Source organism: Vanessa cardui, chromosome 11 (assembly GCF_905220365.1).
Source record: "Vanessa cardui chromosome 11, ilVanCard2.1, whole genome shotgun sequence".
Classification (NCBI taxonomy): domain Eukaryota; kingdom Metazoa; phylum Arthropoda; class Insecta; order Lepidoptera; family Nymphalidae; genus Vanessa; species Vanessa cardui.
The window spans coordinates 2,343,904-2,371,125 of record NC_061133.1 but is presented as its reverse complement, the minus strand read 5'-3'; the positions used below and the strand labels follow the sequence as shown (position 1 = coordinate 2,371,125).

The 27,222-nt window shown below is 34.4% G+C and overlaps 2 protein-coding genes across 2 annotated transcripts in view; one reads left to right on the top strand and one right to left on the bottom strand.

Annotated features, from left to right (window-relative positions):
• Window positions 1-774: 774 nt before the first annotated feature.
• On the top strand, window positions 775-3,136 carry LOC124533787 (COP9 signalosome complex subunit 5). The gene is made up of 6 exons (XM_047109301.1): window positions 775-1,064; window positions 1,139-1,242; window positions 1,317-1,447; window positions 2,117-2,311; window positions 2,381-2,648; window positions 2,818-3,136. Exons 1-6 carry the CDS (start codon window positions 910-912, stop codon window positions 3,009-3,011), a joined length of 1,047 nt encoding a protein of 348 aa, XP_046965257.1. The 5' UTR covers window positions 775-909; the 3' UTR covers window positions 3,012-3,136.
• A 2,394-nt stretch (window positions 3,137-5,530) lies between these two features.
• The window catches only part of LOC124533820 (AP-1 complex subunit gamma-1), a 33,659-nt gene continuing 11,967 nt past the window's right edge, over window positions 5,531-27,222 (bottom strand). Inside the window, exons 5-20 of the mRNA XM_047109340.1 lie at window positions 25,890-26,128; window positions 22,825-22,901; window positions 20,371-20,388; window positions 18,561-18,656; window positions 17,808-18,134; window positions 15,342-15,560; window positions 14,432-14,590; window positions 13,698-13,785; window positions 13,385-13,532; window positions 12,731-12,817; window positions 11,890-11,998; window positions 11,374-11,472; window positions 10,854-11,022; window positions 8,320-8,471; window positions 7,450-7,542; window positions 5,531-6,849 (exon numbers count right to left, since the gene is read on the bottom strand). Coding sequence (XP_046965296.1) covers window positions 6,748-6,849; window positions 7,450-7,542; window positions 8,320-8,471; window positions 10,854-11,022; window positions 11,374-11,472; window positions 11,890-11,998; window positions 12,731-12,817; window positions 13,385-13,532; window positions 13,698-13,785; window positions 14,432-14,590; window positions 15,342-15,560; window positions 17,808-18,134; window positions 18,561-18,656; window positions 20,371-20,388; window positions 22,825-22,901; window positions 25,890-26,128 — 2,182 coding nt within the window. The 3' untranslated portion in view covers window positions 5,531-6,747. The remainder of the gene's footprint in view (window positions 6,850-7,449; window positions 7,543-8,319; window positions 8,472-10,853; window positions 11,023-11,373; window positions 11,473-11,889; window positions 11,999-12,730; window positions 12,818-13,384; window positions 13,533-13,697; window positions 13,786-14,431; window positions 14,591-15,341; window positions 15,561-17,807; window positions 18,135-18,560; window positions 18,657-20,370; window positions 20,389-22,824; window positions 22,902-25,889; window positions 26,129-27,222) is intronic.

Sequence of the window (27,222 nt, the reverse complement as noted above, 5' to 3'; positions counted from 1 at the left end):
AGTTCAGTATAGTTTCGCTATACATATTACTTGACCTTCTTCATTATTTAAAAGCTTTCAAATTAAAATACGAAATAATTTTGTTATAATTTCCTACCGATGATGGTAGCCGGTGTATTTTAGTTACTTTCACAGTATAATGTCCTACGGTATTATGCTTTGGGGTAACGCATGCATAACATTGGTACATGGAACAAACACAATCTTGTTACTCCTGTTACTCAACTGCATAGAGTCAGTAACTCTTTTGTGGGGCAATGTATACGCTTCTACAACAGGATCCCAGAAAGCGTTCAAAATGCTTCTGTTGCCAAATTTAAAATAATTGTTAAGGAACGCTTGTGTGCAAAAGGTTACTATACAATTAGCGAGTTTATGTTTGATAGCACACCTTGGGAATGAAACGATCGCCTCCTGGCTATTTCTAATCATATACTACTATGTATCTTATTAATTTGACAAAAAAAAGACCCGCTGATTTTCTTTCGCTGGTTCTTCTTAGGTCAGGGTGTTCCTTTTTCCGAACCGGTGGTAGTGTTTATTTGACAATCAATAAGTAAGTGTAATGCTTCTATATTGAATAAAGGAGTTTGAGTTTGAGTTTGAGCCGGCCGGCCGGCGAAAATTAGTATCAATCGATGGGCACAAAAATCGTCCTATTGTAGACGAAGCCGATAAATTAGCTGAATGTTCGATCGGACATTATAGGACGGAAATAGATAAAAACTCTAAAGGATAAAATAAAGTAACGATCTGGCAACTTCATTATATACGTCAAATGTCAAATAAGTAAAACAATGTACCGTCTGTACCTCTAAAAAAGTACGACTGCTTTCTTCGATTTGAGTGATATTGTGAATAATTTAATTTTTAAAAAGAAGAGTGCAGATATTTGAAAATACATCTAAAATGGCTTCAACAAGTGCAGATTCTCAATCATCGATAGCACAAAAAACTTGGGTTATGGCTAACAACATAGAAGCTGTATCCAGTGTTGACGACATTTATCGTTACGATAAAAAACAACAACAAGATATTTTGGCAGCAAAACCATGGGAAAAAGAGTATGTTAAAATGAAAATAGAAAGTATGCTGTTATAATTTTTATTTTAAGTACTAATTTTTATCACTATTTCAGCCCACATTTCTTCAAAGACATCAAAATATCAGCTCTAGCTTTGCTGAAAATGGTTATGCATGCTCGATCGGGTGGTACTTTAGAAGTAATGGGACTACTATTAGGTAATATACCTTTTATTAGTTCTATATTCCTCTAAGAATTGTTATCCTTAATATTGTTTGTATTTTTATAACAGGCAAAGTTGATGCAAATACCATGATAGTGATGGATTCGTTTGCGCTGCCCGTGGAGGGTACAGAAACTCGAGTAAATGCCCAAGCACAGGCATACGAGTATATGACCGCTTATATAGAAGCTGCAAAGCAGGTTAGTCATATAACTAATACAATTTATTCACAAGTGCAGACTTTTTTAGTACCATACATTTACCCTGTGATTAGCTTATAACTCTGCCAAGATTAATTACTTATTGCCACTTCAATGTTTCAACCAAGTTTCCATTTTTTTTTATCATATATGTTGGCGGATGAGTATAGGGGCCACCTGATGGTAAGTGGTCACCATCACCCATAGACTTCATTGCCTATGCTGTAAGAAACAAAAAACCTTGGGAATTAAGATGTTATGTCAAGATGTGGCTCACTCACAACAATACTGAGTACTGTTATTTGGCGGTAGATTAACTGATGAGTGGGTGATACCTACCCAGACGGGCTTGCTCAAAGCCCTACCAAGTGACCATCAACATTTTTCCTAACATTTAGATGCAACTTAATTCAAATCTATACTATAATATTTAATATAGATTATTCACAATCTCAACTAAGCATTGTACCTCAATTCAATGTTAATGTTGATTATTATGCTTCTCCCTGTTATGGTTGGAATACTCCAGAGATAGCCATACTAGAAAGTAAATATTACTGCTTCTATCCAGCGTATCTCAGTCCACTGCTGGAAAAAAAAATTCTCACAAAGTGCACCATGCCTTTTACTATTATATAATTTTACTTATATGTAATATTTTATTTCCAGGTTGGTAGACATGAGAATGCCATTGGCTGGTATCACAGTCATCCTGGATATGGTTGCTGGTTGTCCGGTATTGATGTCTCCACACAGATGCTAAATCAGAATTTCCAGGAACCATTTGTAGCTATTGTCATAGATCCGGTCAGAACTATCTCAGCTGGAAAAGTTTGTTTAGGTGCTTTCAGAACTTATCCTAAGGTTGGTAACTTATGGTTTTTGTTATGTTATGTCATCTATTTCCTTTAATATGTTTTTGTTCTTATTAAGGGCTACAAACCAGCTAATGAAGAACCCTCTGAATACCAAACCATACCGCTCAATAAGATAGAAGACTTTGGAGTTCACTGCAAGCAGTATTACTCATTAGAGGTTTCATACTTCAAATCGTCTCTCGATAGGAGGCTTCTGGATTCCCTTTGGAATAAATACTGGGTTAACACATTGAGTAGCTCTAGTCTGATCACAAATGCTGATTACACAACTGGCCAGATATTTGATCTCTCTGACAAGCTAGAACAAAGCGAAGTTTGCTTAGGTAAGATATTTGTATATTGTCTTACTGTAATATATTAAATTTAACTATTTTATTAATTATATTTATTAATAAATGTATTATAAATATAATATACATGTTTTGTGGGGTAAATAATTAACTACCATACTTAATGTGCTAATCACAATGATATTATTATTAACTGTTATAGGCCGTGGTGGCTTCATAGTCGCCGGTGCTGACCCACATGAGAAGAGAACTGAAGACAAATTAGGAAAGGCTACAAAAGATGCATGCAAGACTACAATAGAAGTTATTCATGGACTCATGGCACAAATGATTAAAGACAGACTTTTCAACAGTGTCAGCGGTAGACCGGCGCCCGCGACGCCCATGATTGAGTGAACCTAAACTGTTTTATTATAACTTAAGTTTATATCAAGATGATCACCTGTATGTGTATGGACGTCACTTGACCTTTAAAAACTTCTAAAATTGTATATGTAAGAATTAAAACAATTTGGAAATAATATTTGTTTGATTCAATATAATCTCTCTTTACCATATAATTTGAATGTGATTGAAGTCTACATTCTATAGGTTATTCCTTTCGTGGTAGTAAAATTTACAATGATCACCTTTATTGACATTGATTTAAATTCATCATGGGTTCGTGAAATACCAAACATCAATGCAAGCAAAGATATTAAAATTAAATTAGATATCATCGGATATGTAAAGGTTTACTAAATTTATACATCATACATCCTGCCATTTGAATATGTTTTAGTACGTTACTTGACTCCTATAAGACATTCTTCCTGAGAGATCCTTCACTAACTCCATGGAATAAAAATGCCATAAAAAACCTTCATCATGGCTCCAAAATAAATAGGGATGTACATAAATTAGAAACTTATAAAAATGAAATAAAATATTGTATTACTAACGTTGAGGATTAAATAAAACAGACCAATTGATTATATAAACATTCTCAAATATTTATTAACCAATTTACATAAAATCATTATCTTTATGTACATCTTTCATAGCTTTAGTTATACATAAAATAAAATCATAACATCTCACACGTGGAGGGCCTTCTAATCAACCAGATACTAAGGTAAAACAAGCACCAATATGCGATATCATTTGCCAAGCTCTCTTTCTATGAAAACCATGATGTGTTTGATGATGGAAGCTAGGTTTACATTTGTTTGTTTCATTTTGTGTTTAAAACACGTCTTTCGACCGCGATAGAAACTGACGCGATTCTCATAAGTTATTTTCATTTACTGTTCTCAAACATTTAAACATAATGGTTAAAAAAAAATAGTTAACTTTGCAAATGTACAGAAATATCTTATAACGAGATTGTGTATTCAGAAATAATGAATTGTATTAAAAATGATTGGTTTCATTAAGAATATAACAAGCAAATGTAAACGCTGCGAAGTGTCAATTAATTATTATTAGATAAACTTTATTAGACTGTTATTTAAAATAAACGATATTTTTTTAAATAGAATGTGCCGTTTAATAACATAAATGTAAATAATTAAAACACTAAATCTAAACGTAAATGTCCCAAATAAAGCAATTCGTAATGTGAACCATTACAGGCAATTGTCTCATCCAGAAGACACCATCACTTATATACATGTCACTGAAAAAAAAATCTCGATAGATTAAAAGGAACGATTCTATATATAATAAAAAAATCAATGAACATTAAAGCTCTAACAATTAAAACACAATGAAAAATAAATCTCAAAATAACCTTTTTTCTCTAAAATGCAAGAACATGGTTCAATATGACTTAAAAAAAACTAGTTAATTAAAAATCACTTAATAATTAATAAATAAGAATGAATGACAATTTTCTCTCAGCGGTCCTCGATCCGGACCGGTCACCCGTTTGACTCTGGCAGACGTCCCCATTACATATACAAGATCAATGACTATGTTTTTTTACACAACTCCATAGAATTTAGAATATTCTAATGTATCACACATTACATAATAATGATAGTTTAATATTAATAATTTATTAAGTACATTTCCACGCGAACCATTCTTGTACATCTCACTATACATCATTTATGTTACATTAACAGAGTTTTATGTACAGCACGAGACGGGAAGGATGATATAACGCATTGCCCAAATCATTGAACAAATAACCGTTTCATATAAACATGTAAATAATAGATTGAGATTAATGTAATACTGAAACAGTAATGCCGCCAACCCACAGCGATGCAATCCTTGTACGGACACACTACACACGCAAATCAACGAACTAAGTGTAAAAAATACGTGCAAGACAAGTGCGCAAACGGCTGTGGGTTGGCAGCTTAATGTGACATTCATAGTTTTAATTCAATGATGAATAACGCTAAGAAAAATATAATTTTGCAAATTCGAACCTCACAGGCCAGGGCTTCGAAATTATCGAGAATCATATTTATAAAAAAAAATATTTAATGACTGTTTCAAACTGCCAAGCAGGGCCCTCGTAACTATATAAAAGACTTAAAGAATTCTTTCAAAATCTATCTAAAAGTGGAATGTTAAACGAATCTATACCGTGACAGCTAATCTACTTTTTCACAGACTATTAGAAACTCAGTACTTATGTCGATAGTATTGACAGCTTACTAGTTCCGCAAAAATAACCGAAGCTGCCACTAGAAATCAAGATTTTTTTACAACCATTTGCGCCTGTTATTTTTTTATTTATATTGACACTTTTTCCACCATATTCGACCAACCTTAGGATCCCGTTTTTTATTTATTACATTAATATACAAAATTACGTTTTATTGCCATTGGAAAATGAATATTTTAGTTGTAATATTTTATCCCACTATCAGGTTATAAAAAAATTACCGTATGTAAGGTATTCCACCTCACTTATTCTAGTCACGTTAGTATCAATTTACTCTTAACTAGGAATCTGAATCAGAATTTCTGATGTTAAAATAAAAAAAAAAGCTGAATATCATAAGAACCTATTTATTGGTTTATGAAAATTGTATTTGTTTATTTATTTATATATAATAAATATGTTTTTATACTATTATAAAACTTTAGTTCTTAAAACTAAGCTATGTCTGAAAATACCAATTAAATATACATGTACAATTTAAAGAATATAATCTATTCGTCGATAAGCTTTATTACAGAAGTTATATTTTTAAACAATCTTTACAAGAAGTACGCTCTTGATTGCATTTACTATTGAATAGTTGTATTATCCACAATCAGAAGTATGAAATCATATGTATTTTTGATACGATCTGATTCCCACTAGGTCATGACAGCCCTCTATCTCGTTTCAGCTTATCTGTTTTTAGATGGGGACGATATCATTTGTGCAAAGACACTAAATAACTCATAAATGTCATGCAAAAAAAGTAGCGAACAGTCTTAACATAACTGAATTTGTGTATAGTTTGGATAACAAGGCACGACACAAATTTATTCTCTCAACTTCAGCAAAAGATTTTAATCATTATCTTCTCTTAATAACCGATATATATATATATATAAATAGTACAGCCTACTTTTTTCATTTGACATTTAAGTTTAATTTCAAGTCCAGAAGTTGTTAAGGTAATAAGTCTTTCGACTTAGTCCGGAGCGACAACATGTGACCACGACTTAGTGGAAATGCTTCTAATTTGCATTGTTCTAGAACGAACCGAGAAGGCCCAGTGGTTAGAACTCGTGCATCTTAACCGATGATTTCGGGTTCAAACCCAGGCAAGTACCACTATATATAAGTACTTAATTTGTGTTTATAATTCATCTCAACTCGGCGGTGAAGAAAAACATCGTGAGGAAACCTGCACGTGTCTAGTTTCATTGAAATTCTGACACATGTGCATTCCACCAAACCGCATTGGAACAGCGTGTTGGAATATGTTCCAAGCCCTCTTAATGAGAGAGAAGGTCATTAGCCCAGCAGTGGGAAATTTACAGACTTTTACTTTACTTTAGAACGTTTTACCCAACAGTGGGATAAAATATAAATTATGGTTAATTAATTTAACGTGTCCACCAAAGGTCTGTGTGTGTAAGTGTACAAGCACAGTGCCCGCAACTCGTCGGGGCCGTGGTGGGGCGGGTGCCCGCGTCAGTTGAACAGGTCCGGGGGGAAGTTGTTCACTTCCGCTTGCTCCAGTATGGGGTTGCCATCTATGTTGTACGATACTCTTATCCGTAGTCTGAGGGGTGTCTGTGAAAGAATTAAAATCGTATTTTATTATTGTTCATTCACACATATTTATGCAATTTTTATAGATATGATGATAATAATAATTGTAGCTTGTTTTATTGACAAGATATAGGAATAACTAAAAGGTATACGGCATGCCAATGAAATATAAATACCGCGTCATTATTCCATTCTTACTAACGCGTGAATGACGAGCTAATAAACATTACCTACCCAGAAGGGCTTTATGCAAGCCCGTCTGGGTAGGTACCACAGATATTCTACCGCCAAATAACAGTACTCAGTATTGTTGTGTTACGGTTTGAAGGGTGAGAGAGCCAGTGTAACTACAGGCACAAGGAACATAACATCTTAGTTCCCAAGGTTAGTGGCACATTGACGATGTAAGGAATAGTTAATATTTCTTACAGTGTCACTGTCTATGGGTGATGGTGACCACTTACCATCAGGTGGCCCATATGTTCGTCCGCCAACCGATATCATAAAGTAAAATAAAAAAAGTACTATTTTAGTCGGGAAATAATTATAGGGAGAGTTGAGATATGGATTGCAGTAAATATACTATACTGAAAAGTATTCCCTTATCATAATAACAATTACCTTTGAGGGATTTGTGATTTTGAGAAGCTGCGTGATCTCACCCTGCGGCGTCAGCACTGTCCCTGATGGAGACATCATGTCCAGACGGAAAGTCTATGAGAGAAATAATTACACATTAATAAACAATAATTTGAAATTAATTACTTAGTATATACATGCATAACATTAGGCATTTAAAATTAGAAAGTTAACTTCTATTCTTTGTATATTGCAACTACGAGACGACAAAAGCGAAATAGAAATAATTTGACATCGAATCGACGCGATATAATTGTTTGGGAGTTTGAATAATCTTTGATATTTATTATGGATTTGTCGAAACTGTTATTGAACATTTAATTCAAATGGATATAAGTAGTTACGCGGATTAGTGTTGTTTTATTAAGTTATATTAATCGAGAACAGTTACAAATGCACAATATAACTGAGCTATTAGCATCACTTGGAATACATATCTTTAAGGTTAGTTTGTCTTCCTTCCTTCTTCGATTGAAATAGATTATGACTATCTTGCTATTAGTAACCATCATTTACTGGAGTCACTTAAACTGATATTTTATTTGATCCACAAAGCGTTTTTCGGATGAGATAGATATGTCGATAATTTTCAAAAGCGTATTGTCAAATATGAGACAACATCACATACATTACTTCTTCTGCTTCCAATGTAAGTAACCAAAGCTAACCAAACCATATATTTTGTAATTGTATTTTTAACCGACTTCAAAAAAAGGAGGAGGTTCTCAATTCGACGGGGCCTTTTTTTTTTATTTTTTTTTATGTATGTATGTTACCGAATTACTCGAAGATGGCTGGGCCGATTTTGACAATTCTTTTTTTTTAATAAGTAGCATGGTCGCGTATGCTCACCCTGGGCACGGCGGCCTGGAACAGGAAGTCTGTGATGGTGGCGGCGGCGCTGGATCGCGCGCGCATGGTGAGCGCGGCCGTGTCGCCGCCGCGCTGCGCCGCCAGCTCCACCACCACGCCGTTGCGCTCCAGCGCGCGCACCACCGTCTCTGCTACCACACACCACACACACCACCACGTCAGCGATTCAATACATATATTTTATAGACAAGTCAAACTCAAACTCAAATAACTTTATTCAATATAGAAGCTGAGTCGTGATGGCCCAGTGGTTCGAACGCGTGCATCTTAACCGATGATTGCGGGTTCAAGCCCAGGCAAGCACCGCTGATTCATGTGCTTAATTTGTCTTTATAATTCATCTCGTGCTCAGCGGTGAAGGAAAACATCGTGAGGAAACCTGCATGTGACAAATTTCATAGAAATTCTGCCACATGTGTATTCCACCAACCCGCATTGGTGGAATATGTTCCAAACCTTCTCCTCAAAGGGAGAGGAGGCCTTTAGCCCAGCAGTGGGAATTTACAGGCTGTTACTTTACTTTTTTTTTTTAATATAGAAGCATTACACTTTCTTATTGATGGTCAATTGAAACACTACCACCGGTTCGGAAAAGAAAATACCCTGACCTGAGAAGAACCGGCGAAAGAAACTCAGCGGGTTTTTTTTTTTTTTTGTCTCATATATTATTTAAACAATTTAATATGAGATGAAATAGCCAGGAGGCGATCGTTTCATTCCCAAGGTGTGCTATCGATCATAAACTCATTAATTGTATAGTAACCTTTTGCACACAAGCGTTCCTTAATAATTTTCTTAAATTTGGCAACAGAGGCATTTTGATCGCTTTCTGGGATCCTGTTGTAAAACCGTATACATTGCCCCACAAAGGAGTTACTGACTCTATGTAGTCGAGTAACAGGAGTAACAAGTTTGTGTTTGTTCCTTGTACCAATGCTATGAGTATCACATTTTCTCATGAAAGTAATTAATATGCCCTCTTGTAATGATCGGTCGCATTCCTTCATAGATATCACTTAATAGATACATTTGGTGGTAGGGCTTTGTGCAAGCCCGTCTGGGTAGATACCACCCACTCATCAGTTATTCTACCGCCAAACAACAGTACTCAGTATTGTTGTGTTCCGGTCTGAAGGGTGAGTGAGCCAGTGCAACTACAGGCACAAGGGACATAGCATCTTAGTTCCCAAGGTTGGTGGCACATTGACGATGTAAGGAATAGTTAATATTTCTTACAACGTCGTTGTCTATGGGTGACGGTGACCACTTACCATCAGGTGGCCTATATGTTCGTCCGCCAACCTATACCATAAAAAAAAAGATACTGACACAGCAAGACATGACAAACTCAGTCTCGACTCCATTTGATTGTTTCGGTACACGTATCATACATGTATACATGTATAAGACTATTTTATGATTAAATACTAATTTCGTATAAAACAGTCTTATATATGTTCTATATGTTATAGTAGATTTGTTGGAAAATAAATGTATTAACTAGATATAGTACGACACAACTTAGATGTTGCATCGGCAAAATTCGTAAAACCGATCACATCCGAAATAAGTACGCCATCCCAAATTATCAATATTTATTTCTCACGCGAATATGATCTTTGCACAAACGCAATAACTTGTAATATCATATGACCTAATATATTCGTCAATTTGACGCGTCGATGTACATGCACTTGCTTTCTCTGACGCGTGAATCTATAGCGACGAATAGCGTCGAATGGCGCGATAGGGAGCTATTTCTATTGGTTGTGTAAATCGGCAGTTATCGGTTTTATTTTCATTCCATTGCATTTTCCGATGCTACATCTAATTTGTGTCTTACTATAGGCACCGTGCGTAGCAATGACTCTGCCATCTCGTGACTCATATTCAAAACTTTACCCTCAATTTCAGAAATTCTACTGTCAAACAACGGAAAATACTTCTGAATTATTGTGTTAATTTTTGATAATTTGAGCTATCGAAAAGTATTGTTGTATTTCTGGATCCCGTAATACATCCAAAAACAATTTTAAGGGTGTACAATTTTACTATTTCCCTACTAATAGTACTCATATGCCATGGCTTAGGGATAAAAGAGTGAAATGGATAAATGCAGTTATAAAACACACGTAAGTATACCTTCAAGTATTTAAAAAGTACTATTTGATTTTATTTATATAAAAATCACTAAGTTTGTGGGTAACTGTTATGGAAGACAGTTTAATTTTTCGTTGATCGTTGAATCTAACCTATAACCGTTGTTTTTTTTAGTAGACATCCAAATAACTGGTTCCCATCTAAAGATACCACCATCTGCAGCGCCCATTAATTTCATTGTTAATTGATAAAAACCATGTTTTATAATTTTGAACACTTAAAATCATATTTACAGACTTGACAGCTGTGTCTGGGAAGTTTCTTTTTTTACTCGCACGGTGCCTCCACTGTTAGGATTAAAACGCCCTCTGTTGTTTCTGCACGGTGCCTATACTGTGATAGTGGTCGCTCACCTTGCGGCTGTACGGGCGTCGGCGCGGGCGCGAACAACCCGTCGAGCAGTAGCGACGGCGCGGCCATATTGTTGTTGGCCACGCTGACCGCAGTGCTGGGCGTGGGCACACTGGGCGTGGGCGCGCTGGGCGTACTGAGGTCCAACCCGCTCAATAGATCCAGGATGTCCTGTACGATTGGAAATTATTCCCAAGATCAATATTGTTATATTATATTGTTATATAAAGTGAAAAGTGCTCGAAACGTCGGGATGTTTAAAAATAATTAATATACGCGATTCATCCGTTATAATTAGTTTTATTTAAATGTGTAATAATCGCGAAAATTTAAGACCACATTGTTAATATTGTTCTATATTATATGGATACTTTCTAGAAATACATAATTTTTTTTTTCATTTTTTTTAATTTTTTTTTTAGTTGTAGCCAACATATGTTGTGAATGAAAGTGTTTTTTTCAATGATTTATTGAAAATATAAAATTTTTAAAGAACACTTTAATCTTTAAAAATATACTTACATTAGTCGTAGAGTTATTATTAGTGGGAGGGGCAGGAGTGTGTTCCATGTCACCGTTCGACAAAGGCTCTGAACCGATTATCAAATCCAGTAGTGCATCCTGAAATATAACACATGACATATAAATAAGACATACAACAATACATTAGGTGGAAAGTTTCTCTCTCTTCTTCACTTCTATCATCAAACAATGTAAGTAAAAAAAAAAAATTGAAATTGACTTTCTCCTACCGGGAATTTAAAATCGGGCAATACTTTTTACACTCGTTGGTGAAATGGAATTTAAGTTTATTTCCAGTCTATTTTTAATCAAACATTTCCAAAGATAATCAAACATTTTAAAATTGCTAAAACCATAATGCACCAAAACCAATGAAAATCATTGTAATCGTTTAAGCTAAGTTTAAGAAGACTAATATTGTGCCATATATTCTAATCTATTATGTAAGCATTGTGTTTTTTTCAATAAAGTTTTTTCAATTTTTTCAATTTTCAATCAAAGTATTTTTCGGAGTACCTGGTCGGGCGGCGGCTTGTCGTGGTCGGGCTCCGCGTCGTGCTCGGGCGCTCCGGCCTCCATGGGCGGCATGCGCTCCAGCAGCGCGGGCCGCAGGTGCGCGTACTGCCTGCGAACACCCAACGCTCTTATTGCAGCTTTTACTATTACAATACACCTATTCCTACCTCCAGAAACATGTCCCGATAAATAATAAATAAATAAATAAATATGAAACAACATCACATACATTACTCTGATCCCGATGTAAGTAGCTGAAGCACTTGTGTTATGAAAATCAGAAGTAACGACGGTACCACAAACACCCAGACCCAAGGCAACATAGAAAAGTAATGGTAATCTACATCGACTCGGCCGGGAATCGAACCCGGGACCTCAGAGTGGCGTACCCATGAAAAGGGGGTACACACCACTCGACCATGGAGGTCGTCAAGTATCTGATATACTTTGGTATATCAGATATAATATGTTATGTATTACATATGTTGTGTATTTATTTTGCGTGACTTGATATTTTTTGTAAAAGGCAACCTGCCTTTTACAAAAAATATCAAGTCAACATCACAATTGATTAGAAGGAGATTTGATTTAAAGGCAGCAAATAAAACCTATTTGCTGGTATTCTGGATTTCTTGGCCTGTCAGGATGGTATACGGCCAGTTTGTGTATTATCGGTTATCTCTATTACTAGGTTCTAGTCTGTAGTTCAGAAACCCTAGTCGCCATTTGTGCCCTATTCATAATTATTAAACATTTTACGTTTATTTCCAAGTGCTTACAGCAAATTACTAGATGGTGAGGGATCTCACTGACGTTATTTAGTATAAAAATAATTTCTCACTTGTACAGTTGCGACAGCTCGACTCCCCTCTGCTGCAGCTCGATGTGGATGTGAGACCCGAATGTGTCGATTATGACACGGATTTTACTGGAAATCACATCGAAAATATTGCAAATTAATGAATACTGTACCATATAGTCTTTATTTATCGATAGATAGATCGGACATAACATTTAACACTTTTAACACAATTGGCTATTTGACAATGCGAAAAATAAATTGTGAATTATTGTAATCAGTGTATAATGTATATTATGAGTTTGTTTTTTGTTTTATATTTTTTGGCAAATATGTACTAGAAATAAAAAAATCTACTTTTACTGGGTCCCTTAACCTCTTCTAAATAATATAAAATGGATTTTGAAAATCAGTTAAATAGCCTATTGGACTAAAAGACTCAGCAATTAGCATTTCACAATTTTTCATTTTTATAATATTAGTAAAAATATCACTAATACTATATATAACACAGACATAACTTTACCTTATGTACTGTATTCGTTTGTTAAAATTATTTTAACTAAAAAATCCTAATCTATTTTTGAATCTGTATTCTAGAACGATAAAATAAGACCAAATTTAAGAATATATATATGTATAAAATTTGCAAATTGCGTATTAGCCCTTTATGTGTGGTTATATAATTGAACTCACTCTTGGCTTGGTTTCGTCGTGAGCCTCGTGGACAACTTGGCGAGCGACAGCAGCAGATACTCCTTGGTCGTGATCGAGAGCTGCGTCGACCAGAGCAACTTTTGGTATATGTCTATAACATACTCTTCTGACGGACGGGTGAAATCATCTGAAATTATTTATTTAATCATTAGAAAAACCATTATCAACTATCGAAAAAATATTATTGGAACATTACCTATTTAATCTGAATAACAAGCAGAATTCAGGACATTTATTATAGGTGGGACACTTATTTAATTTAAAGATTGTTTGGATTAAACAAATATCTCACCTACGCCATCATCGTCGACCATTGATATAGCGTTACTGGCCTCTGATACCAACATGTCTCCGTATTCACCGATGGTCCATGCTGCCACCTGCAATCACAAATATATGTCAATGTTGTCTAATCAAGGACTTCAATCATTCAAACCTACCACTACATTATTACTTAGATTTTTATTGAAGGTGGATTTTTATTTTATTGGCATAATTGAAGGTAAAAAATATATAGAATAAACACAATTCAAATCTAAATATATGTATATTATTAAAACTGATATATTTTTATATAATATTTGTTATTATATTACATAAGAATCGACACAAAAGTCTTTTATAAAAATGAATACATTATTTTATTTCTTTAGTTATGTTTATAGTTTGAATGTAATAGAAGAAGTATGATAACAATTTAGGTCGATAGCACAGAATAAGGTGCCTTTAGGTGCTTTTTGGAGTTTATGATCGACAGCACACATTGGGAATGAAACGATCGCCTCCTGGCTATTTCATCTCATATTAAATTGTTTATTCATATAATACATAAGACAAACAAAAAAAAAACCCGCTGAGTTTCTTTCGCCGGTTCTTCTTCAGGGTATTTTCTTTCCGAACCGGTGGTAGTGTTTCAATTGACCATCAATGAGAAAGTGTAATGCTTTTATTGAATAAAGTTATTTGAGTTTGAGTTTAAATGTTCAAATAGTGTTCCCGAGGCAGGTAGGCAGGTAGGTAGGTAACCTGCACGAGCGGCTGCTTCTCGGTGGCGTCGGCGCAGACGGCGGAGCGCTCGAGGGAGCTCCACAGGCGCATGGCGGCGTAGGCCTGGCGCTCGCCCGGCGCCGCCGACACGATCTGCAGCGTCGACGACACCGTGTCGTCGCGCAGGTAGTTGCCCGCCTGCGCACGACCAATGTTTACGCACGTACAATATTTACGCACGTACAATATTTACGCACGTACAATATTTACGCTAAACTACTAATATCGGTAAAGGTCAAAAATCTATGCTTATATTTTTAAAGTCGCGCAGGTAGTTGCCCGCCTGCGACCACATCACTTCTAACATCTCTATCGCCGTACAATATTTACGCTAAACTACTAATATCGGTAAAGGTCAAAAAACCTTTGCTTATAAATATAAGTTACAGTAAACATTGCATTAAACTTTTCTATCACTAAGCATATTAAGGCGATGACTGTATTTATATTTACACACACACTTGTGAACTTGTGTCATAGTATCTTCTGCATAGTTGGCTAATATTTGAAAGGCATTGTGACTAGGAAAAAACATATCCTTAACACTTCTTAACCCTCATAATTAAATGAAATTATAATTCAATTATAGCTTATGCTACAGTACTACTTATAAAGGTATATATCGACGACCTCCGCGGTCGAGTGGTGTTTACACCGGTTTTCATGGTTACGCCACTCCTAGGTCCCGGGTTCGATTCCCGGCCGAGTCAATGTAGATTATCATTAGTTTTCTATGTTGTCTTGGGTCATGTCTGTGGTACCGTCGTTACTTCTGATTATCCATAACACAAGTGCTTTAGCTACTTACATTGGAATCAGAGTAATGCATGTGATGTTGTCTCATATTTATATTTATTTATTTATTTATATATATATGAGCTGGTCTCACCTTCAACAAGACCTGGAACAGCGTGTCGAGATGCCACTTGCTGGAGGGCGCGTACCTCTCGGCCGCCAGCACCATGGCGCTGGAGCAGTGAGCCTTGAACTCAGGGTCGGAGCGCTCCAGGAATAGCAGCAGCTCCTTCATCATGGCGCGAATGTTTTGACTGTTGATGAGCGCGAAGGATAACTCCATAGCTCGACGGCGAATCGATACGTCTGGGTCCTGGAAATATATATATTTCTTAAATAATATTTTGTTATCACAGTCAATTGGTTATCGATTAAAAATCCGGCTCGAAGGACCAATATTTAAAATTTAGAAGTTAAAGTTTTCAGTAAAGTCGTTTCTGCGTGATGTATTTGTAAATTTGCAAAAGACATATTAAATCATTATCTATTTGGTATTATTCACACGATTCCAGATTCATTACAAATAAGCTTTACTAATTAAAATATGAAACGACTTATTTTGGCCGTGTAAGCATTTTAATCGAAAATATAAATTGAAATATAAAATGGAAGTCTATTTTTACATAACAATTATAACAAGTATTAAAATGGTAATCCATTTTCGATAAACTATTTGAGCTGTTACTATTTTATACGGGAATAAATAAAGTTAAATATACAAGTACTAAGAATTCGAATACATTTATCGACTGCATGAGTCATAGCTACATTCGATATAATTGGCAATTATTAAATTGACATCTGATACGACCAATTATAATGGCACGATACACTTTCAGACCATCATACTATTCCTTCTCAATACAATCGTTCAAACTACAAAATTACTATTAACGATTATTAATCATACAATTAACACAACATAAAGCATACTGTATAACTCAATTGTTTATTAAAAGTTTTAATAGATCTTATAAGGGTAAGTTTAGGTATAGTTTATTCATTTACTTTAGTGTATTACTTTTAGAATGAAGAAAGATTATAATTAGACACTCAGTCATTTATATAATACTAGTTGTTGTCCGCGGTTTCGCTCGCGTTTTAGGTTATAGTGTTGGTTGTCATGTCATTTCTTGAAGTTCAAGTTGACTTCATACCAAAAAGTAAAAAAGTAAAAGTAAAGTAACAGCCTGTAAATTACCCACTGCTGGGCTAAGGCCTCCTCTCCCATCAAGGAGAGGGTTTGGAACATATTCCACCACGCTATTCCAATGCGTGTTGGTGGAATGCACATGTGGCAGAATTTCGATGAAATTAGACACATGCAGGTTTCCTCACGATGTTTTCTTTCACCGCCAAGCACGAGATGAATTATAAATACAAATTAAGCACATATATACAGTGGTGCTCGCCTGGATTTGAACCCGCAATCATCGGTTAAGATGCACGCTTTCTAACCACTGGACTATCTCAGCTCTTCTTCATACTTCAAATTTCATCAAAATCGGTTCAGCGGTTTGGTCACGAAAGAGCGACAGATAGACTGACAGAGTTTCACATTCACAATGTGAATATAGATTTTATATGTGTCGTAGACGGTCATGAATTCCTTAGCGTAACGAAGCGCGGCACGAATCCCGCGAGGCGGCAGCACTGTCGTGACGTCACGACGCGACTAACTTCGTGCTACGACGGTGCCTACCTGATGGAGGCGCTCAAAGACGACTCACTTACGATTCCACTCTCGTGAAGATCAGTACCTCCATCCTAGGAACTGTCATTCGCTTCGTTGCCAAGTGTGATACAGTGTGATACTGAATTCCTACTAAGTGTATTAAGTATAGTACGACACAAATTAGATGTAGCATCGGAAAATGCAATGGAATGAAAATAAAACCGATTACTGCCGATTTACACAACCAATAGAAATAGCTCCCTATCGCGCCATTCGACGCTATTCGTCGCTATAGATTCACGCGTCAGAGAAAGCAAGTGCATGTAAATCGACGATCAAATTGACGAATATATTAGGTCATATGATATTACAAGTTATTACGTTTGTGCAGAGGTCATATTCGCGTGAGAAATAAATATTGATAATTTGGTATAGCGTACTTAATTCGGATGTGATCGGTTTTACGAATTTTGCCGATGCGACATCTAAGTTGTGTCGTACTATAATTTAAACGTAGACTAAACGTGTTCCTGTATTCGCGGTTTCCTCTTTGCTCGATCACCCTAATAATACGCCCCTATGATGTCTGACGATCGTACTGATGTCGCTGTCGATCCGACATATATATATAGTGGTGCTTGCCTGGATTTTAACCCGCAATCGTCGGTTAAGATGCACACGTTCTAACCACTGGGCCATCTCGACTATGAAGTCGAGATGGCCCAGTGGTTAGAACGAATGTAATTTGTATGAACAAAATATAATACGAATGAATTTTGTATGAACAAAATTTATCCAATTCGGTTCAGCAGTTTGGTTATGAAAGAGCGACGGACAGACAGACTTGCTTCCACATTCACAATGTGAATATAGATTATATATTACCTTTAAACATTCCAAAATGGTGGTCCTGTGTCGCTGAACGGCCGATGTGTCCACGTGTACGGTCCTGAGCAGCGTGTTCAAGGCCACGTATCGGATGTTCTTGTCGTTGTTCAGGAGGAATCTCCCGAGTATGTTGATGGCGAGCACGCGCAAGCTACTCTCGGACTTAATGTCCATGATAGAAAGCACAGTTTCGTATAGTATGGTGTTCCCGACGTTCTTGCTGGTCTCCGTGTTGGTCGCGACCTGCGCGAGTATGTCGTTCATGGCCTCCGACGCCTCCGCATCGTTCTTTCCGAGTATCCGTAGGAGACGGAGAATTTTCACCTGGAAATTTAAATACACTATTAATTTATTTAAAAAAAATAATTATTTATATTTTTTTACTGAAACCATTTTTAATGTAAACGTTGAATCGATTCAAATTTTTTTTATTTGTTTTAAATTATTTGTCTGCATTTATACAGGTGTTACGGCTTTATGAAAGAGTGTAAATTAATCTACAGCTAAACAGTAACTTGTACCAAACATAACACAAATTTATAACGATGTATTTTGGTTCAATGGTGAAGGTGCCTTTACAATTACATACACAAGGACTATAAAACGCTGACATAGTGACAAGGCGGTATCTTGGCTATGGAATAAAGTTGATATTTCTTAAAGACCTATTTAACCAGTAGTGGATTTGCTGAGAGCTGTTTATCGGAATTCCTGTTCTTAATCTAAAGAATACATACAGTAATGTCTTACCTGAAGGAAAGGATCCGACACTCCGCTGACGTCGTGTTCCGGCGAATATCCGGCCAAAATTAAGTTTTTCAATATTCTCACCAAGTTCGGCACAATCTATAATGATACCAATTATGAAAGACACATAATTTTTCTCAAACATCACCCAATTGCACACAAAGACGAATAAAGCTTCAGATATATTTATATTTACACGATAACGACTCAGGCAGATATACTAAATACTGAGTAAATGAAAAGTGAAATCATACATTTATATACCACATAACAAAGGCCATACTTACATCGAATATACAAGAATTTGAAAAATAAAGGATACTACCTATAAACTAACTATAATTAAGTATTATTCGTTCAAAGTCTAACCCCGTACCATTGCGATTTATTCACATATATTTGTGCAAATTTCAAACGTGATCTTATAGAACTACATTATTAATAAATCTAGAATCAATCATATAATTAATTCGTGTAATTAGTACGGTGAATGATTAATTAAAAACTTTAAATTATTACACAAGAATGTATATATACAGGAATTTAATTTACTATTGCTAAATTGTCAATAGTTAACTTTTTTACTTCGAAAATGAGAGATATAAAAATACGGTATATGGGTAAAAATACATAAGACAGATATATAAAGCTTAACAATTAACTTCCACCTGAATTAATACTGCTTTAGGGGAGAACCTAACAGTCCATTATTGAATAATATTTAGAAAGACCAACATATACATATACCCTATTCCAAATATAAAAACATTGAACATCAAATTGCTGCGATATCATTGGTCGAAAGCTCGATTAATCTGTGATATTCACTATGAATATGCGAAAAAAATCAAATTTTAATTCGTTTTTGAACGTGACGAAACTGTCATCAGAAATTTGGAGTAAAAATTAAAGTGGAGATAAGTTGTTTAGTGTTATAGTGTTGTATTATAAATAACACAATATAGGTGGTTTTTATTTATTAAATATTTTTTTTATTTATTAAATTTAAAGTGGGTTTATCTTTTTCAGACTTCCATTGGAATATGATAGATTTTTTTTAAATGAATTTAAAAATAATTTCTATTTCCAATTATACTATTAAGTTTGAAAGAGTTAATTTTTCGTCTGTGTTAACAAAGTAGGTATGCATGTCATTTTTTCCGGGTTGTTTCCGGCATTGCTCCCATGTTAATTGTTCTATGCACTGCTTTGATATAGTCACGTGAAGTATTAATTATCATCGTCATATTTTAATAAATAGTTATTTAGCTATCTTCGAGCGTCGACTTATAATTCTTTGCTTTTTTATAATTATATTCTTAGCTCTCTTATAACATAAAATCATCGAACTGCATCAACATAATATAATATCATATAACACTATATTTATAATAACACCCTGTTTTAAAGGTCTCTTGGATAATAACGTCATCCTTTTCATTTCTTTAACGATAGAGCGAGACCGATATAATAGCAAAGGTCACGAATCAAAGTTCAGAATTAATGGACTGTCAGACTCCCGATGGGCCTACATACATATACCTTACATACATAATAACCAACATTAAGTTATACATTCATGCGGTTTCCGAATTTAGCCTGTTGATATTATATATTAATATAAAAATCTTTTTCGAACACCCATATTTATTACACTGGCAACTTTTGCTATTAATTGCAAATTTAACAAAAATAATAGTGGTGTATTGTTTACGCTATAATAGTCCTTTTTTGTATATGTTTCAAGGATCAGTATAGCGTGTTCATTATCAACAGACTAAATTATAGTGCAAGGATCAGCGGTAGTGATTACCTCGCGCTGTCCGCTCTCCTACGGGACAACACAAATAAAACAATATTAGTATATTGATAGCTGTACAAAACTCTTTAAATTTACATATAAATACTGATCAAAATCTCAATAGTTATAAAATTTATATACAGATTCAAATATTGATTTGATCGATAATAAAATCGATGTTTGATAAACATTAATCGATTTTACAATAAAGGCTAGGCTGGTAAGAAACAAAATTAAAGAAAAAAAAAAAGTGTTCACGTAAAACAATAAAAGTACCGATAAGTGATCGTTATCAAGCGTGTTCGAAGCGAGATAACACGTGACGTGTTCTATTTACAATAACTTTATCGCAGCCATGTTTATCGCACACCTACTGTCTATGAATCGCTGTTTGTATTAAAATAGTTAATTGAAGTTCCAGGTTGACTTCTATCATTACATTTTTATATAAAACTGCCTAAAAGTAGAACTATTTTGTAACTGAATATTCTTTGTATATATATATATTTAATTTATACGATTACTGTTTCGACTTATTTATCGAAAACATACTCTTTGGAAGTGTGTTATATGAAATCATTTCAAGGACTTTAAAAAGAAAACAATATCGGCGATAATAAAATATCATTACTTATAGCTCGAAATATGTTCCTATACCCATTCAAAGTTCACATAATATCGAAGATTTTTGAAAGCTCTTCGGAGTAAAAGTACAAAGTTCAACAAAAATATCCATTTAATCATATCATCAGTATTTCATCCCGAGAAGATTGTACTGATTGACTTTGTTGACGTATTGGGGTTTTGAAGTACGAGTTAGGTACAGCGAATACAGGCACAAGGGACAAAACACAACGTCATCACATCCCAGCCCATCATTTTCGGCGACGCATTGACGGTGTAAGGAATCACATAACGTTTCTTACAATGCCAATGTCTACAGGCACAGGAGACCACTTACCATCATGTGCCCCCCCGTTTGCCCGTCCGCTTTCCTGTTCTAAATAAAGAAACCTCATATATTATCGAATAACGAAAGTACTCATCCTATTCGATACATACATTTATTTTAAATAACCTGTTAAATGACCTTATTTTGATGAAAATGTTTAACGAGTTAATTGCAGTTTACCTATCAAAACAAAAAATTGATTGAAATTTCATAAAAATATATTGAATAAACGCGAAGATTTGCGGGCGTTCCACTAGTATATAATATAGACACATTTAATACTTGCTATTAGCCTTGTTAATATAAGTATGAACGAATAATCAACGAGTCGTAAAACGAGACAACGTACTTATAATCTCAAATAAAAATGCAGAGGTACTACTAACTTCTAACTGCTACTTAAAAATTCTCGAACAGAAGAACTCTATTCTTAGCCGGAGTCAGTTTTCCACCTAGGGCTTATGCCCTTATATATTAATTTGCGGTTTGCTAACAAGGTACGTTGTATAGTACGACACAAATTAGATGTAGCATCGGAAAATGAATGGAATGAAAAAAAAACCGATTACTGTCATTAAGAAATAGCTCCCTATCGAGCCATTCGACGCTATTCGTCGCTATAGATTCACGCGTCATGGAAAGCAAGTGCAGGTAAATCGACGCGTCAAATTGACGAATATATTAGGTCATATGATTTTACAAGTTATTACGTTTGTGCAAGATCATATTCGCATGAGAAATAAATATTAATTTTGGGATAGCGTATTCAATTCGGATGTGCTCGGTTTTACGAATTTTGCCGATGCTACATCTACGTTGTGTCGTACTATACCTACTCGACCTACGAACAGTTTCGCTGATATTAATCTAGTATTATTTGTTGTTATTGTAAATTTAATATTCAAATGTTTTTTTCCAATGGCAACATTTATTTAGTAAATAGGTAGATGATTAATGAAAATTGAAATTGGAAAAAACAGCGCATGCTTTGATCGTTTGATCGTTTTCCGGTTAAGACTGTATCGGAAATTAAATTTCGATCGAATCCCGCTCGACAACATCAATCTAGATTGATTGGACGAGAGTTGTACTTAGACGTTATAGCCGTTTTACGAAGACGTAACAATCGCAAATGATTTAAGTAAATACATAACTTCAACTTCAGTTATGATGATGTAAAATGTTTAAGATAATTTGAGTTTAATTTTTGGATACATAGAAGCTATTTTTGAATGTTTTATAGTATCGGGATTAACTGCCTTTCAAATATAATCTATTCGAGTTTTGTAACAAATGCAATTTCCTAAATTTTGCAAATATCTCTTATAAACGTAATTATTTAATTAATTATCACTCAAAACTAATCATTACTCCAAGCAAAATAATTCAAATAATTTCCAACTACGATATTTATTAATTTTTATTATGTACTTCTAATTTATTAACACTATGCCTACATGTTTCAAACAAAAACAAATCACAAACTGAAAGCAATAGAGTCTAAATTGGCTTACCTTTTTGAAATGGTTCAGTGTATCCGGACTGTTCTCACACATCTCAGTGATGAGCGTCACGCCAGTAATGAGGACACCTGAGGAAATATCGAAGTTAGAATTTTAATCTATATGATAAAAATAAGGCTATGACCAGACCGATAGACTATCAATGAAAAGCTTAAACTGTAGTTCTAAAACAAGAGATCTGCTCTCCAATTGTATGGCAAAGAACTTTCGACATTTTTTATTTTATTTTGAAGTGTGCGTCTGTGGAACTCGTTGGTGCCCAAGATGGATACAACACCGGAATACCCACTGAAAAACCAGCGGTATCCTCTCCCTCTCATTGGCATCACGGGATCGCTTTCGTATGCTACTGTGACGCCCTGATGGTCGGCGTCCAACTCATTTTAAGCCTAGCTTGAGCTCATTTAGATCAAATACTTTATTATCGTTATGACAATCACGATAATTTATAATTTTTAAAATCTTTATACACAGGGCAATGTAAAATTTACTATACAAAAATTAATGCGTACAGAACTTTTCACTCGATAGATCTAATCCAGGCAACTTTTGAAATATCCAGAAATTTATTCATGGAGGTAAATACATCAAAAATGAAATACATAATCGTTATACATAAAAAAAAAATGAATAAAATAAACACGATATAATATTTCATATTAATTGGAAAACGTCGCCTTTATTACGGTGTAACACGATACAAAAGTAACTAGACGTATTTTAATCCCATATCCACTAGAGTTATCGAGCACTTACGTGCCGTTCATTATTAAAGTCGTACTTTTTTATTGTTTTATTAAAGTCGATTATTATTTTTTCTGTTTTGTTTCATGCTTGTTATATAATATAACTAGCGACCTTCCCCGACCGAAATTGTTTATATACGACATCACATTAGAAACTTTCAAAATTATCAGTTTTTCTTTACTATATTTTCCGTGTATCATTTACAAAAACCTTCTTCTCGAATCACTCTATCTATTTAAAAAAAAAACACATCAAAATCCGTTGCCTAATTATAAAGAAAGCATACATACATACACTTAACGCTTTAAGCGACTTTGTTTTTACTATGTCATGGAATGATTAACTACAGTAGGTTCGATTTATCGCACAGGTATGGCATAATCATATAGGTATTTCTGATTATGCAAATAATTGGTATACAAAAAGGTACAGCAAATTGATTGATACGATTTTATAAATCAGTTTATTTTGCAGTGACATCGTGGCTATTTGCAAACGGCGTGACGTGGTGATTTTTATTAACACACACATTTTTATGTAAAAAGACAACATCATGGGTACCTATTATGCTATGTTTTTATGGCCGTTATTAATTTACAAGTTTTTTTTGTGTGGCCATATTTACTGGTATCGGATTGCACTGATTCTTTACTATTGACTCAGATTAAATGACTCAAACGAAAGTTTTTATTGGATTAATGATGACAGACTCAGCGCTGGTTTTAGATTGGTCAGATTGTCTAAATTTTGCATAACTAACACTCTGCTCAAATTCCACCGGCAATGAGCAATACTGTAATATTGGTGTTGTTATTCATAGAAAATCTTACTTTTCAAGGTAGGTGGCACATTGGCCATGTAAGGAATGGTTTAATATTTGCAGTGTCAATATTTATGGGTAATACTGACCAAATTGACAGTTTACCAATCATATAACTAAAATCAAAGACTTAACAAGCTGAAAATTAACATCGATCTAAATTGTGCTAATTTTCTGAATACTATAAAGCCTCCAAATGTGGACTTCATCAAATATAATACCAGTAAATGTTATCACGCAAAATAGATGATAAGTAATAATATTCCTCAAAGGTTATGTCAGTTTTAGATGTGTGCTTTTGAAATTGGTCTTTCAACCTGGTAGCACTATATGAATTTCAGAGAAATGCAAGAATTATCATTTAGCAAATCTATCGAATATATAAGTAATCGTCCTGGAATAACGCACCGCTCAGCGATCAACGACATGGCCGCTGTCTATTTTGATTTGATTCATTTCTTAAGCCATTTTACCCCCTGAAGGTTCGTTATACTTGTTATAAATCAGTTAGTATTTCATATTAGATCAATCAAAAATACAAAATTAAAATAAACTTTATTCAAGTGGGCTTTTACAATCACTCTTGAATCGTCATTTAACAATTAAGTGAAGCTACCACCAGTTCGGAAAGTAGATTCTTCCGAGAAGAACCGGCAAGAAACTCAGTTTTTACTCTTTTACAACATTTAAAAAATACAATCGTATTAGTTAAATACAATTATATATGCATGTAACGTATGCTGCCTGGAAGTCAACAGGTATTAATACCACGCTTTTTATCACCTACAAAATCTTGTATCGAATAATATGCCTAAAATATCAGAACACAGACATATCGAGGACAAAAAAATCTATTATTTTGTCACATTTATTTTGTACTTCATCCGAAAATAATATATGAAATTTGACAATTATCAATAGGTATTAAATATTCATTCAATGTTACGTAAACGATGAAATGTTTGTAAAATAACATTGTTTAAGAAATAATATAACCTTGAACGTTCATCGTGGAACATGAGAATTGCTATGTTTAGTGAATTGTAATCATTTCTTATTACATTATCATTATTCCGAATATGTGAATATTCATTTAATAAATTTTAACAATTCATGACTTTATCAAGGTGTAAGCTATTTTACATAATATTTTGTTAGAATATTTATAATTATATAATTAAAAATGTCAGTCTAATTGACACTAGTTGGGACTTTGCCGATGCGAAATTTATAAAACTTCACCTGTATTACACCATACCGTCACCCATTTTTACCCCCTCGAGGGGTAAATTTTTAACGTTAATCGTTTTGAGTATGTGAAGAGAATATGATTAAGTGTATATAAATTTAGCAAATTGATTTGTCACAAAGTCAGTTATTTGACTTTGACCGTATCTAAAATAAGTATATTCAAGTAAATTCGAAATATATAAAAGCCTGTCCAGTAGCGTCTATTACTGCAAGTAAAATAAATATTTCCTTAACTCACCATGATTCTTCTCCGTCAATAAACTCCTTGTTGCCGGTAGGAACATCTCCATCAGATCTGGTACACGTCTGATGATCCTGAATGCGCATAGCGCTGCCTTTTTCTTTATGTAGGCGTTTGGTGATTTGATCAATCTTTCCACTTCTGAGGCGAGGTCCCTTGCCATCTCTGGTGAAGCGATGGCTCCTAACGTGCATAGCGCTAAGCCGACGACGAACTGTGTGTTACTGTTAAGGTCGCTGTTGGAAAAAAGAAATTGTTAATTAGGATAATAATTATGAAATACTAGTGTTATTTGATTAAATCAAATAAATTTACTATTCGTATAACACTCTATTAATATTAGTAAAGTAGAATAACAGCCTGCGAATGTGTCTGAAAGTTATCTAAAGAACTTTGCCTATTTCAGCACGATGCTTATATGTATTGGTGGCTGGGTATATGTGTGGCGAATTTTCAAGCAATACGTACGTACCGCTTTATTTTTCAGTTAAAATTCAGATGTTCTAAAATTATTTGGAAGTAAATGACGTACGAATTAAATCTTGATCATTAAGCTAATAACTTAATGAGTACTGACTGGGAACTCCTTAAACTTGGTTACATAAGAAATAAAAATATGCCTGAAATACCAAATCTGGAAATATTGAGGCGCAGAACCATTGAAAGGATGTGCTTTCTAAGACTTAAAAGTTTAAACAATTCTAGAATCCTGTCAAATTCCGTGCATTTCTCGCCAGAAAACCCAATAACTTTTATAATAGTATTATACAGGGTTTGAACCCAGAACCTTAAGACCTGCAGCCTTATAAACTGTTCACGGGACAACCACAGCAATCAATATATTAATAGGTAGCGATCATTAAATACTGAGAAATTAACAAGAAATCAATAGCATGAAAATGCTTTTCGACATGCTACCGATAGCGACGCTCGATCGAGACGTACAGCGGCTAAATTATGCTAATTGAGTACGATGGCTCACACTTAAGGCCACACTCGAAAATAAGTAACAGGAAAAAGTTATGCTTTGGTAACGATCGCTGTTATATGCTGAAAGTATTCATATTTAATAATTTAAAAGAAATTTGCCGTATGAAAATTATATTATTTCTTTTAATAATAAGGGAAACACTAATTAGCTTTTTTCAGCTCTTTAATTAATAACTCTTTGATAAATCACAACAAATTAGTAAATTGCAATCAATAATCCTCTTTATTTTTCTGCACGTTTATTAAATAATCGCTAGGCGTAGAAGTAGAAGAAGTAGAGTAAACAGTTGATCTAATCGATTTCAGCACCAACTGCTAATCCCAAAGCCACAATTATGTG

Excerpts from the sequence above, each read along its gene's own strand:
- LOC124533787 (XM_047109301.1), top strand. The coding sequence starts at position 910 with ATGGCTTCAACAAGTGCAGATTCTCAATCATCGATAGCACAAAAAACT. Across the intron at positions 2,312-2,380 it reads CTTTCAGAACTTATCCTAAG|GGCTACAAACCAGCTAATGA; the intron begins GTTGGTAACTTA and ends GTTCTTATTAAG. Across the intron at positions 2,649-2,817 it reads ACAAAGCGAAGTTTGCTTAG|GCCGTGGTGGCTTCATAGTC; the intron begins GTAAGATATTTG and ends TAACTGTTATAG.